This window comes from Arvicola amphibius, chromosome X (assembly GCF_903992535.2).
Source record: "Arvicola amphibius chromosome X, mArvAmp1.2, whole genome shotgun sequence".
In the NCBI taxonomy this organism is placed as follows: domain Eukaryota; kingdom Metazoa; phylum Chordata; class Mammalia; order Rodentia; family Cricetidae; genus Arvicola; species Arvicola amphibius.
Window position 1 is genome coordinate 30,631,609 of NC_052065.1, and position 15,821 is coordinate 30,647,429.

General features: G+C 40.4%; 1 protein-coding gene across 1 annotated transcript in view; it reads right to left on the reverse strand.

Annotated features, from left to right (window-relative positions):
- Positions 1-15,821, reverse strand: part of Efhc2 (EF-hand domain containing 2) — a 158,913-nt gene that overhangs the window by 100,027 nt on the left and 43,065 nt on the right. The window contains exon 3 of the mRNA XM_038316581.1: positions 6,357-6,507. Coding sequence (XP_038172509.1) covers positions 6,357-6,507 — 151 coding nt within the window. The remainder of the gene's footprint in view (positions 1-6,356; positions 6,508-15,821) is intronic.

Sequence of the window (15,821 nt, forward strand, 5' to 3'; positions counted from 1 at the left end):
TAAGTATATCCCATGTGGTATTTAGGATGTAGTTATAGTAAAAATTTCAATTCTTACCTGAAATTCAAACTTAACTGCTCAGATCACATTTTATCTGGTAACCTTACTGCTGCCCCCTCTACTTTATGGGATAAAATGCTTAGATATAGAATGTACCTGATACAAATGCATGGCATACAAATGAGGAATTTAGTTTTTGAACACATTTGCTTCATTCAAGTAAATTACTATTTATAAAAAGTATAAGAATACTACCCAGTTGAGGAACCAAAAGAAGCAATTAATATGGATCATTGTTTTTAATCAAGGCTACACTGACAAGCACATACATGCCAGTTGTTAACTGCAGGTCTGCAGTATCAAAACATACGAGTCCCTAACTGAGACTGACTGGCCTGGAACATGGCAGAATCATGGTATGTTTCTAATCATTATCTTTTTCTTTAACACAGATTAGTTTGGACATGATGGTACTAGACTGACAATTTTTCTGTCGGATGAGTAGGGTTAAGTTTCTGAGTTTACCTGACATTCCTGGCCTGATGTAAAATTGTTTTAACTATATTCCAGCAGAGAGGCAACAAATTCTATAAATATAACATATACAACCCCAAAGAGAGCTCTGTCTTGACAAGAAATTCAAGCAAGTTTTAAGCTGTGACAATGAATTATTTGACTCATAACACACACAAATCTCTTTGCCAACCAGAGGTCATATATTACAATACATTATTCTGAATAGAAGCTGCAGGCAAACCGATTACATCTTTTTGAATAACCCTAATGGATGCCCCTTTTTATCTTGAGCTTATCCCAAGCACCTTGCACTCTATAAAAAGAAAAAAATAGTAAAACAACTAAAATGGTATGTATTGGAGAATTATAATTTATCTAGTTTCACTGATTATTGAACTATAAGGTCCACATGGAATAAGTGCATCTGGCCTCTCAGTAAATTAGAAAGATATCAAAGCCATTTAGAGAAAACAGGAACACAATTAGTGCATAATACCTAACCTTGACCCCAAGCCTCTTCTTCCCTAGGACCCACAGGGCCTGCGAGTAGCAGGCAATTGAAAAGACGAAGACTAGCTGCTCTAAACCATTAACTTATCAAGTCTCCTTTCTTCCCCTAGATTACTTAAGAAAGCCTGAAGAAGGCATGTAAATGAGTTTTCAAATTATTAACTACCTGAGCAGACCTTCCTTAATGACAATCATAATAAATATTTCAAAAGAAATGGGTCTCTCTGTAAACAGAATCTGATGGCAGAGCCGTTATTTGTGCTTGCTTTCGACAGGATTTGTTACAGTCCACCAGGTTTCTCCACTATGTTGACTAACTCAAGTGTGTATTACTGTGTATGGTGTCCACAACCTCTAAGCTGCATCTTTGCCAACAAAATGTCCTAGCCACTTCAGCCTTTACCTCTCTAGTATTGTGAGTACAGACAACAAGCAGTCCATTTGATGCCAAGGCTCAAACTCAGGGCTCTGTGCATGCTAGATAAGCCAATCAGAAATTCTTATTTTTTTTCAGAGACATTAAAATAGTCTTTTGCTCAGGGTTTCTTTCCCCATGTCTTTATAAACAAGAAAGGCTCCCTCCTCCTCACATAAAAATAATTTTCAAGTGAATCATTATAACTCGTCATGAAAACTACTTTTGTGAACTTTGAAATTAAGAAATTAAGAAAAATATACTTTTCTAAAATCCTTGTAGAGGTTGCATTTGACAATTTGTGGACACGTTCATGAAATAAAAACATACTAGACAAGGGCTACTAAAGTTCAAGAATATTAAATTTTCATCTAAAACTAATAACAGGGTAGAGAGATGGCTCAGTGGGTAAAAATCTTGTCATGCAAGCTTGAGGACCCAGGCTCAAATCCTTAGCAACCATAATCAAAACAAAACAAAAGAAAAGAAAACTGGGCATGGTAGCACATGTCTAGACTCCAGAGCTGTAGAGGTGATGACAGAAAGATCCTTGGTGCTTGCTGGCCAGATAACCTAGAAGAATAAGTGAGTTCCTGGTTCAATGAGAGATCCTGTATCAAAAAAATAAGGTAGTAAACCATGGTGTCATACATCTTTGATCCCAAGACTCAGGAAGCAGAGGCAAGTGGATATTCATAAGTTCAAGACCACCCTTATCTATATACCAACTTCCAGTCCATACCTACAAATACATAATTAGACTCTGTTTCAAAAAAAAAAGATAATAAAAATGAGGAAAGCATTGAAAGAAGAATCTGAAGTTGATCTGTGGCCTCCCTCCACAAACAAACATGCCTGCACACATGCACAAGTAATAATAAAAGTCAAACAATTCAAGCAAATAATGAAGTTTGGGGTATCTTGGAATTGCCATTTGTGCAAGCTGGGTATAACAGTAGGAAAGGTAATCCAAAAGTAAACAAAGCTTGGTTAGGGAATACAAGAGTAAGGAAAAGCATAGAAGAAAGAATATTTTAGGAGCCAGAGATAGCTCAGTGGTCAAGAGCCCTCCGTGCTATTGTAGAGAACACAAATTCACTTTGCAGCTCCCACATGGCAACTCACATCTATCTGTGATTCCAATTCCAGAGGATCCAATGCCTTCTTTGGGCTATACAGCTCCAAACATCCATGTAGTACACATATATACATGCAGGCAAACACTCGTACAAATAAAAATAAATCTTTAGAATGTATTTTTTTTTTTGCTAAAGCAATACTGTTTACATACTAACTGAATATACTAAAGTAACATATGGTCACAAAAATGAAAAGTTGTAAATTTTCCCTTTATGTCCAATATTTCAAACATTCCTAATATATATTTGCAGATTGTTTTATTGTTATTGTTTGTTTTTTGTTTGTTTGTTTGTTTGTTTGAGACAAAGTCTCTCAACAGAGTCCTGGTTGTCCTAAAGCTAACTACATAGACCAGTCTACCTCTGTCTTCTGAGGGCTAGAATTAAAGATATACACCACTATATATACCTGGCCTTGCTGATTAAAAAAAAAAACATCTTTACATGTGAAAATAATTCTTCCCAAGAGTCTAAAACTGCTTGTCCCTTCACAAAATAAAATGTCACATTTTTACCCTTAAAGTCTGTGAAAACCTTTTTCAAAACATTTTTTTATTTATTTATTTATTTATTTAATTTTGAGGCAGGATTTCTCTATGTAACAGCTCTGGCTGTCCTGGAACTAGCTCTTTAGACTAGGTTGACCTCAAACTCACAGAGATCCACTTGTCTCTGCATCCCATGTGATTAGGCCTGTGCTGCCACTGCCTGACCCTTTTTTCTTTTTAATGTATCTTTATATTTCTTAAAAGATTTACTGGACAATCATTGATACTGGCCAGAGAACAAATAGAATAGGAGCTGAGATGCAGAGTAATGGGGCTGCTCACCCTCACAAAAGGAAACAGGCTGATTCTGGTTATAATCTGGGTGCCTGATTCCTAGTCCAGGTTTCTAGTCTTGGTTTTGCTTTTCCCTAAAAGGTTCTAACTGCCTGGTGAGTATCATCATATAGATGCCTCAACAGTCCTTTGAAGGTGTAATGCCTCCTAAAGTATCACAGCAACAAACTTCATCTTGTTCTATCCTCTGGTCTTGGGCTTTCAAAGATAGGTATTTAACAAATACATTTTGGCAGTGCCAACTGGCTCCAAATTCATCATCCCATATACCAGACACAATAAAGTTACACAATCAGGAAGAAAAAAATTCCTTGTTTTTTTCATAAGTCCCTGCTTGCACCCCAGTTTCCTCTTTAAATTCATCATGATAAATCACTATGCAGGCACTAGGCCTAAATAAGTACTAAGTAAGCAAAAATCTTATTCAACTTGGGCAGAAATTATAAGACATAGCAATAAGAAAGTAGTAAGTAGAAAACATGTGTTAAATGTCGAAAGGAAGAATGGAAAAACTAAAACAACAAACTTTCAGTAAATATTAAATATATGTGGCACCTGGGCTCTAAATATTCATGTACACTAAATATATAAGTCAGTAAATATTCATGAGTACTAAATATTCATAAGACTTTAATTCAATCACTCATTCATTGGTGACATCAATTTTGGCCCCAAGTGCACCCTGCCCAAGAAACCCAAACAAAACTTATTACTATTCAATAGGACAGCTGCTGAGCTCCAGCTGTGGCCGAGCATCCTCATCTTCATACTCATCTGCGTAAGCGTGAACCTTTGGCCCAACCTTCTCCTGTCTGTAATTCTCCTTGTTTTACCCTCAATATTGCTCTCTAAGACACACTGCCTTCAAGCAAGGCTTATAAAGTGGGGTATGGAGGTGCTGTCTATCTCAGGACTCAGGTCGAGTGTTCTTTCCTTCAACTTAAACTGGGTTCAATGTGTCTTTCCCCCTATTACACACTGCATTTTTCCCAATGTCTGTCTGTCTAGCTAGTTGGTTTGATTTTGCAGTGTTGGAGCTAGAACTCAGGGCCTTGCATGTGCTGGGCAAGGACTTTATAACTAAGCTACATTCCCAGCCCTCACTACACATTTTAAATTAATGTATTATGTGATTCATTCCTTTGAATTTGGTCCATGAGCCTTCTCTTTGTTGGTTTATGGGAAAGTCTGTCTACACACTTCTTGGAGTCTAGCACTACTCCAAAGTATTCTCTAAGCTGCCACATAAAGAACACATAACGAATGAAATCAAAATTGTAGACAGGGAGTCCATGGTAGGTAGTCCCATTCCTATAATCAAACAACGAGAACAGCATAAGTTTGAATAACAACAAAGAAAAAAGACATGGGTATGTGTTTTGCTGAAAATCAAGAACAGAATAGTAGGGTAAGTGTGAAGAAGTAGGGAAAAGAAAAATGACAGAAAGTATAGTCAATGAGGGAAGTTTCAAAGTCTGAAATATTTCAGGTGACAATACTCCAAAAGACAACACACACACACACACACACACACACACACACACACACACAATTGCAGTTGAAAATCATGGCTCCTTAGAGAATAAGAGACTTTAGAAGGTCATTTACATCAACACCAAACACTCAAATTCCCTTCTATATTCCTACTGTACTGTTAGTGAAAAGCAACATCTAAATGCATTCGCTTAGATATCAAAGACATTTATCAAGGACACTTGAGTCTTCCTATTACAAGCACCCTTATATTACTGCTCTATATTACACATGGAAAATCATCAGTCCTGTCCCCATCATGATTGCTATCCCTTGATGACATCCAGAATTCAGTCTCACTCCAGAATAAGAAGCACAGCACAAAATGAAATGTCACCTCCTTTGATCTCTACTATCAGCTTCTCTGTGGCCACAAGGTTAACTCTCATCTACAACAGAAGTGGGATACAGATGAAGACTACAGGCATGTATAGAGTGAAGGAACAGGGTTCTGTTGAGACACTATGGTGGTTAATCTTGTTGATCTGAGTGGACTCAGAAACACCAGGAAACTAGAAAAACATACCATGGTTACAAATGTGAGGGCATTTCCAGAATGATTACATTAGGACAGTGCTTATCTAACAAAGAGGATAACTGAGACTATAATGAAGGAATTAATACATTAATGGATTCAAAACTTGATCATTTGGAAGGGTGTAGAACTGTAGCAAGTGGGTTCTAATTGAAGGAAGTAGATCACTGACATATCATTGACAGTTTTATCTTGTCCTGGCCTCTGATACTTTTCTACTTTGCTTGTTGATCATCATAATGTCAGCTGCTCCACTGTGCTCCGTACCCCTCAATGCTGAGCTGAAACAATTAGCAAAATAGTTATCTCCTCCTTTAAGGTTTTTTTTTTTTTATTAGAAATTGGTCACAGCAATGTTAAAACTAACTACCACAATAAAACAAATATCAAGGTCATGATAATTACCATAAATAGTGTTAGTTAGCAGTAGATAAGAAAAGCTAGAATGATACAAATAACATGCATAAAGTTAAAAAAAGAAATAATATCACCTTGAAATTTGCAGGGAAAAAACACTTTCTTTTCTCTCAATAAAAAGAAGCAATAGCATCCTGGATAATGTAGTGAAGTGATGCACTGGTGCCAAAGAAACCAAAAGTTTTGAAGACATGGTCACAAACACATGAGAGTTTGCTATATTAGCATACTACAGGCAGAGGAGAAAAATGCCCCATATTGAGTTATAAATAAGAAATATGCTAAGTCACTATCACAAACTACAGGCTAATGTCATATTAATAATCATTGCTTCGCATAATTAAGATGCCCAAGTATTAGTATGGGACCTTTCAAAAAGCTAAAGACAAACAATATATAAAGGCATGAGTTAGAAGCAAAAGAGCCATAATGTTGTTTTAAATAGATACCTTGAGGCAGTCCGCTATTTGCCACTTCTGGTTCATTTACTTGAATGGTGTCATCTTCAAGGTAGAAATAGATTTTGTAGTATCTTATTCTATACTTTTCTTGCCTTTTATCAGGCACTTCATCTTCCAAATAGGCATCAAAAGATAATACCTGTTAGAATCATAATTAGAATCTATGAAAAAAATCAGCAAACTTAAAATCAATAAATCTATGCCCTTTTTTGGTTTTCCTAAGACATTCTATATATCAGCTAAGAGAACAGATATACAATCTAGGTAACAGTATATGAAGATAATTTGACTTTTACCACCTTCTGGTTACAACAAAGAAACTATATTAAAGTAATAAGCCCAACTTTCCGTTCTACAATAAGTAAACTTTGGCTTATCTTTGGAATCTCAAAAAGGGACTCAAAATGTGTGTCAGAGGCACAAAATACTTTTTCTTTCAATGATGAACAAAAATGCATTTATTTTTCCCATAAAAATAGCACAAAGCTACCTTAGTTACAGGGGTGAAATTATCCTCAGTCTTACTGATTGCTTTCCTTCACATAGCTCAAAAATGTAGACCTGGAAGCCTTCTAAAAGCATGGATACGCTACCTGCTATTTCTTCAGGAAGCTAAATAATCTAGCTCTGACCTGGCAATGTTAGTGGATTCTAAAGTGGTTAAGGTAAAACCAAAGACAGTAAAAACAATGAACAAAAATGAGGACATGACTGATTCAAGGTATGGAGGAGGAAAAGGGTTTTATTGTAGATAATGAGAGAGAGATAGTACAGCCAGAGGCCTCTGGAAAAGTCCACAGCAGGAAGAGAAAGTAGTATAGTAGACAAGGCCAGTAGACTGAACCAGGCCACGAGAGGAGAAAGATGGGGTAGTGAAAGAGCAAGAGGAGAGAGAGGAGAGAGGGCCAAAAGAAACAGGAGGACAGAGAGATCTTGTGGCTGTAATGGCAGTTATATACGAATCAGAAGCTGGGGGAAGGGAAGCAAAGCTCAGGGCCTGGAGATGGGGGGCAGGGGTGAGAAGTGATGAGAGGAGCCAGTACTCTGTAAGAGGTGTCTGTGATGTTGAGAAAGTCTGTGGCCAGCATGCATTTTGTCTGCTATCAGGCACCACAGTTAGCCATTTTCCCTGAGTTTCTTTGGGACCTGACAAAAATATTCTAGAAAAATTCCTTAACCACTTTGGAAAACCATTTCCCAACAAGAAAAATAAATCCTTCCTCCTACCCCCCACATATTTAAGTAAGTTCTTCTTCTGGCAAACCACTTTAATAGTTACTCTTGTATGCCATGTGGCATGAATTGCATATGTCTTTAACCTTTCAAATCACTCTCAACAGGATGCGCTGCTCATATAGAAGGACACAGAAATGGAGAACAATGGGTGGAACAATATTTCTATGATTTTAAGCTTAATGTGGGCCAGACTCATTGACAGTTCCATTTAAATATTCCCTTTGTCTCTTGCATTTAATTGGTTTTGTTGTTTATGTAGTATATATGCACACGTGTACAACCACACTTGACTGTATTCTCGAGGACAGAGAATGACATCTGATGTCCTGCTTTATCATTCTCTACCATCTTCCCTTGAGGTTCTGGCACTGAACCTGGAATTAGGCTGGCAGCCAATAGCCCCAGTGATTCTCCTTTCTCCACCTCCAAAAAGCACTGAGGTAACAGGCACAAGTGTGGCCACACTCGGCTTTTAATGTGGGTGCTGGAGAGTCAAAATCTGTGTGGCCACATTTGTGTTTGTAAGCACAGTGTTCCTTCTTTAAGTGTGTGCTTCTGATAGAAATGATTTAACATTATGTTTTCTTTTATTGTTTTAGTAAGAGTATGAATATATACACATACATACTTTATTAGTATGTACCTGAAGATATGTATGTGTACCATTTGCATATTAGACTACCAAGGTCAGAAAAGTGCATTTGTTCCCCAGAAACAGGAATTACAGGTGGTTGTGAACCACCATGTCAGTACTGGGAACTAAACCAAGATCTTTTGCAAGAACAGTAAGTGCTTTTAACTACTGAGTCACCTCTCCAGCCTACAACTGTGTATTTTAATAAGGGTAACTGAATGTTCCTACTGGATAAACTGATGTGCATTTTGTCCATTTTGAATAATCACAGTATTAAATCACATACACAATTAACATTTTCAATTTTAATTATAAAAACCAAAGAAGGGGCTGGCCTTGGTGGTCAATTATTGTTCAGGTATGAGGTGAGTGAAAAAACACCTAAAAGATTAAAAGTGATATCAAAGCCAATGAGGTTCAGCAGATGAAAGTACTTGTCAACAAGCCTGACGATCTGAGTTCAATTCCTAGAATGCTGTGGGATAATCCTTCTGTATGCTGTGAATATATATTACTCTCATTGATTTATAATAAAGCTTATTGGGCCAATAGTAAGGCAGAATAAGGCAGGAAGAAAAGCAAAACTGAAAATATAGAGAGGAAGAAGGGCAGACTCAGGGGAGATGCAAGCCAGCTGCCAGAGAAACAAGACATGCTAGAGGACAGGTAGCCACAAGCCATGTGGCAAACTGTAGCTTAATTAAAATGGGTTAATATAAGTTGTAAGATCTAGTTAGTGATAAGCCTGAGCTACAGGCTGAGCATTTTGTAATTTTGTGTGATTATTTGGAACTGGGCAATTGGGACAGGAAAGCTCTGCCTCCTTTTATACTGGAACCCATGGTAAAAAGAAAAAAAAGCCAGATGCAGTGGCTCAGGTTTGTTTATAATACCCATGACCAAACAGGAAGCAGAAACAGTAGTGACAAAAAGAAGAGTCTTTTCCTCAAAAATAAAATAGAAGCAGAGAACACACTCCAAAATTTTCCTCTTATCTTTATATAAGTGCCATTGCATGTGTACCCATACTCACACTCCATCTAGACTAAAGAAGTAAATATCAAAATAAGTGATTTCAAAGACAAATGAACTCCATCTACCAGAGAATTCAGGAGAAGGGATTTAAAACCTGTGAAAAATGAAAATTTATAGAAACATAACTGTGAATCTAGTCCGGTTACTAATGCCTATAATCCTGGTACTTGGCAGGCTAAGCAAAAGGATTGCCACCAATTCATAGCAATACTGAGTTCCATGCAAACCTAAGCTACAAAATGAGAGCCTGTCTCAGATAAAATATAGTGGAGATGATGATACAAATTTTATCATAATTTGTAAGTTAAACAGAGAAGACACTAGATTAAATCCAGAGGATAAAATTGCTTGAAATTTTCTAGTGTGTGTGTGTGTGTGTGTGTGTGTGTGCCCATGTACATGTGTGTACATGTGTATGCATGAACATACATACCATAGGGTCAAAATACATCTTGAAAGAACCAGTTCTCGTCTTATAGCATGTGGGCCCTAGGGATCAAACTCAGGTCTGTAGGTGTGAAAGCAAACACTTCTACCCACTGAGAAATTTTGCTATTCCTCCCTTTTTAAAATGCAATTTTCTTGAAAGCAGAATGTGAGATGTCATTTGGTAGAATGTGTGATATTCAGTTTACCACATGCCTCCATGTAGTATTTACCACATGAAGTTACCTGCCTGACCACGATGACATTTAAAGAATTTTGATCACAGACATTACAGAATATGAAATCATCTCTAGAAGACAGGTATATGAGGAAAAACTGATTTGGAAGGGAAAACATTAATGTTTATATTTCTGAATTCAGGACCATGTTATAATAAAGTTGAGAAATACAAAGCAGTCCAAAGTACATTTGATGGGTAAATTTGTTATAAATGAACACACAGTACAAATTTATCTTTGAATGGAAAAGTTAAACTTATTTTCATGTCAAATGAGTTATTTGCTTTTGAAGAGACAAGACTAAAGCCATTTTAAACCCAGGCCCACCCATCTTTGTGAGAGAGTCTAACCTAGCAGGCACCCCACTCTAGGTGCCCCACCCCATGTACCTATGAATTCAGAGAAAATCCACAATAAGCCCCCAAACTGTCTGGCTGCCCAGATACTTGAGAACAGCCAATTAGAAGCTAGACAAACAAGTTTTGTTTGCTTGTTCTTTACAGTTATCGGGTGGTTTTGTGGAAACTTACAAAAATCCTCTCTTGATTTAGAGCCAACTATCCCCCTGCCCAATCCAGTAACACCAAGGCATGTAACTCCCTGTTTGCAGTTTTCCTTTTAAAGATCCCCTGCACTGTAAGCTCTGAGCCTTTCTCCCTGACCTACTCCACTGGTGCCGTGCATGGGGCAAAGTCCCTGTTTGCAGGCCTGTAGAACAATAAAGAAAAATTGCAACGGAGGTCAGCTCTGGTGGTCTTGCTGGGGGGTTTCCCACTCAGATATAACATTTTGGGGGCTTGTTCAGGATTTCTGGATTCCCCATGACCCCCAGACCAAAAGTTTCAGACAGACTGGTGAGTCCAACCCCTCTCTCTCTCTCTCTCTCTCTCTCTCTCTCTCTCTCTCTCTCTCTCTCTCTCTCTCTCTCCTTTCAGTTTCTTCTACATTTCTGATTGCTTCAGAGATATGGAATCCTCCAAAGATCCAGTTTTTCTGGTTTTTCTCAATCAGCACACTGGAAGGCTCTGGCAGTGCAAGGCTCTGGGAGACATCCCAGGTCCTGACAGGAGCAGGGACCAAGCAACCCTGCTGGGGACAGAGTGCCCCCAAAGTACACGGTCTTTGGTATTTTAGAGTCTGGAGTCCAGGGCTCATCAAGACCACAGACCTCTGACTCTGTTTGCAAGGTATTTTTCTTCTCTTTGTGTCCTTGTGTTTGTCTTGTTTTTTGTATCTTTGTTCACTGTTTTGACAATTGACCTGACACTGCTAACATGGGACAGACTCCCTCTCCTCCCTTAGAGCTTTGCCTTGCATGTTGGGGTGATGGTAAGGTGACTGAAAAAAAAAAAAAAAAACAGTGATGCCAGGCTTATAAGTGCAGTGGAAAATGTTGGTTACTGACCAGCCACCCAGATCAGATTCCCTATATTGTCACTTGGTGGGGACTAATAGAAAAACCCTTCAGTGGGGTAAAACATTTTTTCCTCAACAGGTTAAGGTTTTGGCTGCTGAGCGAAAACCCAGGGGTCTTGTCTCTGCCTCAATCCTACAAAGGGATTGGATGAGGAGGATATCTTTCCTCCACCCTATACACCTCCTCTGCCTCCCCCCCCCACCAACCTGCCAAGCAAGGACAATGCTGAAAAAGCTCCATTCGAGAATCAGGCAGCAAGTGCAGGGCCAGCCCAGGCTACCCGCAGTAAGCGGAGGGGGCGGGAGGGGGGAGTACTCCCCAACCTCAGGGCTGTGCGGTCCTACCACTGAGGCCAACTGTGCCACCAAATGAGGATGAGAACCAACAGTATCATTACTGGTCTTTCACCACTAGTGATCTGTACAGTTGGCATTCCCAAAATTCTCCCTTCTCTGAGAATCCACGTGACCTCCCTAACCTCTTAGAAACTGTCCTCTTTACCCACCTGCCCACCTGAAATGATTGCCAGCAGCTGTTGCAAGTTCTGTTTACCACTGAGGAGAGAAACAGGATCATCACAGTAGCCCACAAAGTTGTCCCTGGACCCACTGGGGAGTTCACTGTAAATTCAACCCTCATAGATATAGAGTTCCCCACTGTCTGGCCAGAATGGGATCCTAACTCAGCAGAAGGTAAGGAAAGACTCAAAGTCTATGACCAGACTCTGTTGACAAGTCGCAAGGCAGGGGCCAAGTAGCCAACTAATATAAGTAAGGTTTATGATGTGAGACAAGGGCCTGAGGAGAGCCCCACAGCCTTCCTGGAATGCTTGCCAAGGGCATTCAGGTGCTACACTCCCTAGGACCTGGAGGCTCCAGAGACAGAAATATCCTTGATTTTTGCTTTTATGAACCAGGCAGCTCCAGATATAAAGAAAAAGCTCCAAAAACTAGAAAGACTAGGGGAAAGAAATATCAGAGATTTGATAGTGGTGACAGAGAGAGTTTTTAACACTAGGGAAAGTACAGAGGAAAAAGAACTCAAAAAAATGAAAAAAGACAAGAGAAGAACCTTGCCCAAGTGTTAGAGGAATGCCACCACGGGGGGTTGGCCAAGATTTTGGCCATATCAAGAGAGTTAGATGATGGCCCATGCCAGGGAATACAACAAGCAGCTTCTGGTTATAGAGAGGGAAGAAACAAAGATCAGAAAAACCCAAGACTACTAGGGAGAAATCAGTGTTTGTACTGAAAGGAGAAAGGACACTGGGCAAGAGAAAGTTCAAAGAAGCAGCAAAAGACCAAAGTCCTGCAGTTCGATGTGGACAGTGATTAGGGGAGTTGGGCTTCAACTCTCCTCCCCAAACCCAGGGTAACCCTAACGGTGGAGGGGAAGAAAATTGACTTTATGGTAGATACCAGAGCATAAAACTCAGTGTTTTTAAAATCAGAGGGGGCTATATCTAATAAAAAGATCTGGGTACAGGGAGCCACTGGAACTAAACACTACTCATGGACTACCCAAAGAACAGTTGATTTGGGAATAGGACAGGTAACCCATTCTTTCCTGGTGATACTAGAATACCCATATCCCCTCCTGGGACAAGACTTGCTTACAAAGTTGAAAGCACAAATACAGTTCTTAGTGACAGGCTCAACTACTCTATCATAATGGGGCACCAGTCCAAATTCTGGTCACCAGCATCTTGACTGAGGAATACAGGTTCCACCAGAAACATGTGGAAACTGATTCCTCCATGCAGGATTGGCTTCAAAAGTTTCCCTCAGCATGGGCAGAGATGGAAGGCATAGGGTTGACATCCCACCAGCCTCCTGTTGATGTAGAGATCAAGTCAGGGCAGATCCTGTAAAAGTCTGCGAATTTCCCATGCCCCTCAAAGCAAGGAGGAGAATTACTCCACATGTAAGGCAACTGCTGGAACTTGGAATCCTGAGACCCATTTAGCAGGCCTGAAACAGGCCCCCTGCTGTTGGGGGGAAAAAGCCTTACTCCAATGATTACTGGCCAGTGCAGGACCTGAGAGAGGTAAACAAGGGGATAGTGGATATCCATCCCATAGTACCAAACCCTTACACCTTGCTCAGTACACTGCTCCCTGACCAGCAGTGGTACATGGCCCTTGACCATTTGAGGGTGTCAAATGCCCAATACAAAAAGGAAATATTTGACTGATTAAACAGCCAGGAAAGTGGCAATAACCTCCACTTTGGCCCCTGTCTTGGTGGACCCTGGGCCCCCGGCATTACTGGACAACCTAAATTCACTCAGGAGGATCTAATATGGATGAAAACCAATGACACAACACCTTGGAGGATGGTGGAGATTTGCTGACAGCGAAGTCACACTGCCCAAGCTGTTGGGTCTTCAAATCCTGCACTAAATCCACTGCACCTCCCACATGGGGGACTCATCAGATGCAGGCTTTGCTGAAACATTCAGAAGTAAAAATAGAAAATAAAAACCAGATACAGAGGACCCGGTCAACAGCTGCCAGGCCTGCCAAGTGGCCAATGCCATCTCCAACCCCCAAAACCCCAGAACTCGGCTCTGAGAAAACAAACCAGGTATGTATTGGAAAGCTGACTTCACGAAAGTCAAACCTGGTAAATTTGGCTATAGGTATCTTCTAGTCTTTATAGATACCTTCTTTAGATGAACCAAGGCACTCCCTACCAGACATGAGACTGCCCAGATGGTGGCCAAAAAATTGCTGGAAGATATACTGTCCATATATGGGTTTCCCACTATGATAGGGTCAGACAACGGTCCAGCATTTGTTTCTCAGGAGAGTCAGAGTCTAGCCACAATTCTGGGGATTGACTGGGAATTACATTGTGCATATAGACTTCAGAGTTCAGGGCAGGTAGAAAGAATGAACAGAACCATAAAAGAGACTTTGACTAAATTAGCCTTGGAGATTAATGCAGACTGGGTTACTCTCCTCTTTGCCTTATACTGGGTGAGAAACTCCCTGTATCAGATGGGCCTAGCTCCCTTTGAAGTCATGTTTGGTACCCCTCCTCCTATTATTCTTAGCCTCCAATCTGAACTCTTGGCAGAACTGGATGACCCAGAAGTGCTTGATTCCATTCGATGAGTGCAATGGACCCACAGCATATATGGCCCAAGGAGCCTATAATCTGCTCCTTGCCCCCCAACTCCACAGGTTCTAGCCATATGACTGGGTCTTCATATGGCATCATTGGCAAAGGCTCTAGAGCCATGATGGAAGGGACCCTTCATCATTTTGATGACTATGCCCACAGCCCTAAAGGTGGATGAAGGGCAGCCTGGGTCCATTATTTGCACACACACTCAGCAGGGCCATTCTCCCACCAAGAGGACTACCGAGGAGATGGTTAGAAAGCTTCACAACACCCCACCATCCCCTGAAGGTCCAGCTCAAGCACTGTTCTTCATACTGTTATTGTTGATACTGATTCTCCCTGTGTCTGCTGAAGAGAGCAACCCCCACATACCATGCAAAGTGACTTGGATTCTCTTGGATGAACAGCGATATGAGGCTTTATACCAGGCTACCTGTGTGGCCCCATTGAACACCTGGTTGCCCAACCTGCATTTCTGCTTTCATGATCTGAACCTTGTCTATAGAGTGACAGGAGGTAAGGTTTTTACATGTGCCCAGATCACCTCAGGAATAAGAGGCAGTGCAGAGGCCTAGAGTCTTCCTTCTGCAAGAGTTGGGCTTGTGTCACTCTAATGATAGAGAATGGAAATGGTCTGTAAGCAAACTAGACATGGTCACCTTTAAATATATAAACCCAATCTAGTATGTCCCCTCCTCTCCCTTAGCCTGACAAGCCCTGCACACCAGGTGACTTAGACCAGATAAAAATTACCTTCACCAACCAGGGAAAACAGGACCCACAATGGTTATCAGGCCTATGCTGATGATAAGGGCTCATGCCCCAACCACCCTCATAATTCAGCTTAAGGTAGAGCCAGGAAAACCACCAGCAGTAATAGGCCCAGTAAGACACTTAATCCAAAACTTACTTTCCCACCCATGCCTCCAAAGAGACCGAAACCCTGACCCCAGGTTCTGACCACCATTTCACCTAAGCTACATCCCTTTGAGTCAGCAATCATGGCATTAGGGACCCAAGATTTGGCCACCAGGTGATGTAGAACCCACCTCTGTGTGCTGTGATTAGCATTAATGAATAAAGAAACCACCTTAGCCTGTTGATAGGACCGAATTTAGGTAGGTGGGGAAGACAGAACTGAATACTGGGAAGAAGAAGGGCGGAGTTAGGGAGATGCCATGGAGCTGCCACAGGAGATAGACATACTGAGTCTTTGCTGGTAGACCATGACCTCATAGTAATGTACAGATTAATAATTAAATTAAGATGTAAGAGTTATCCAATAAGAAGTTAGAGTTAATGGGCCAAGCAGTGATTTAATTAATACAGTATCTGTGT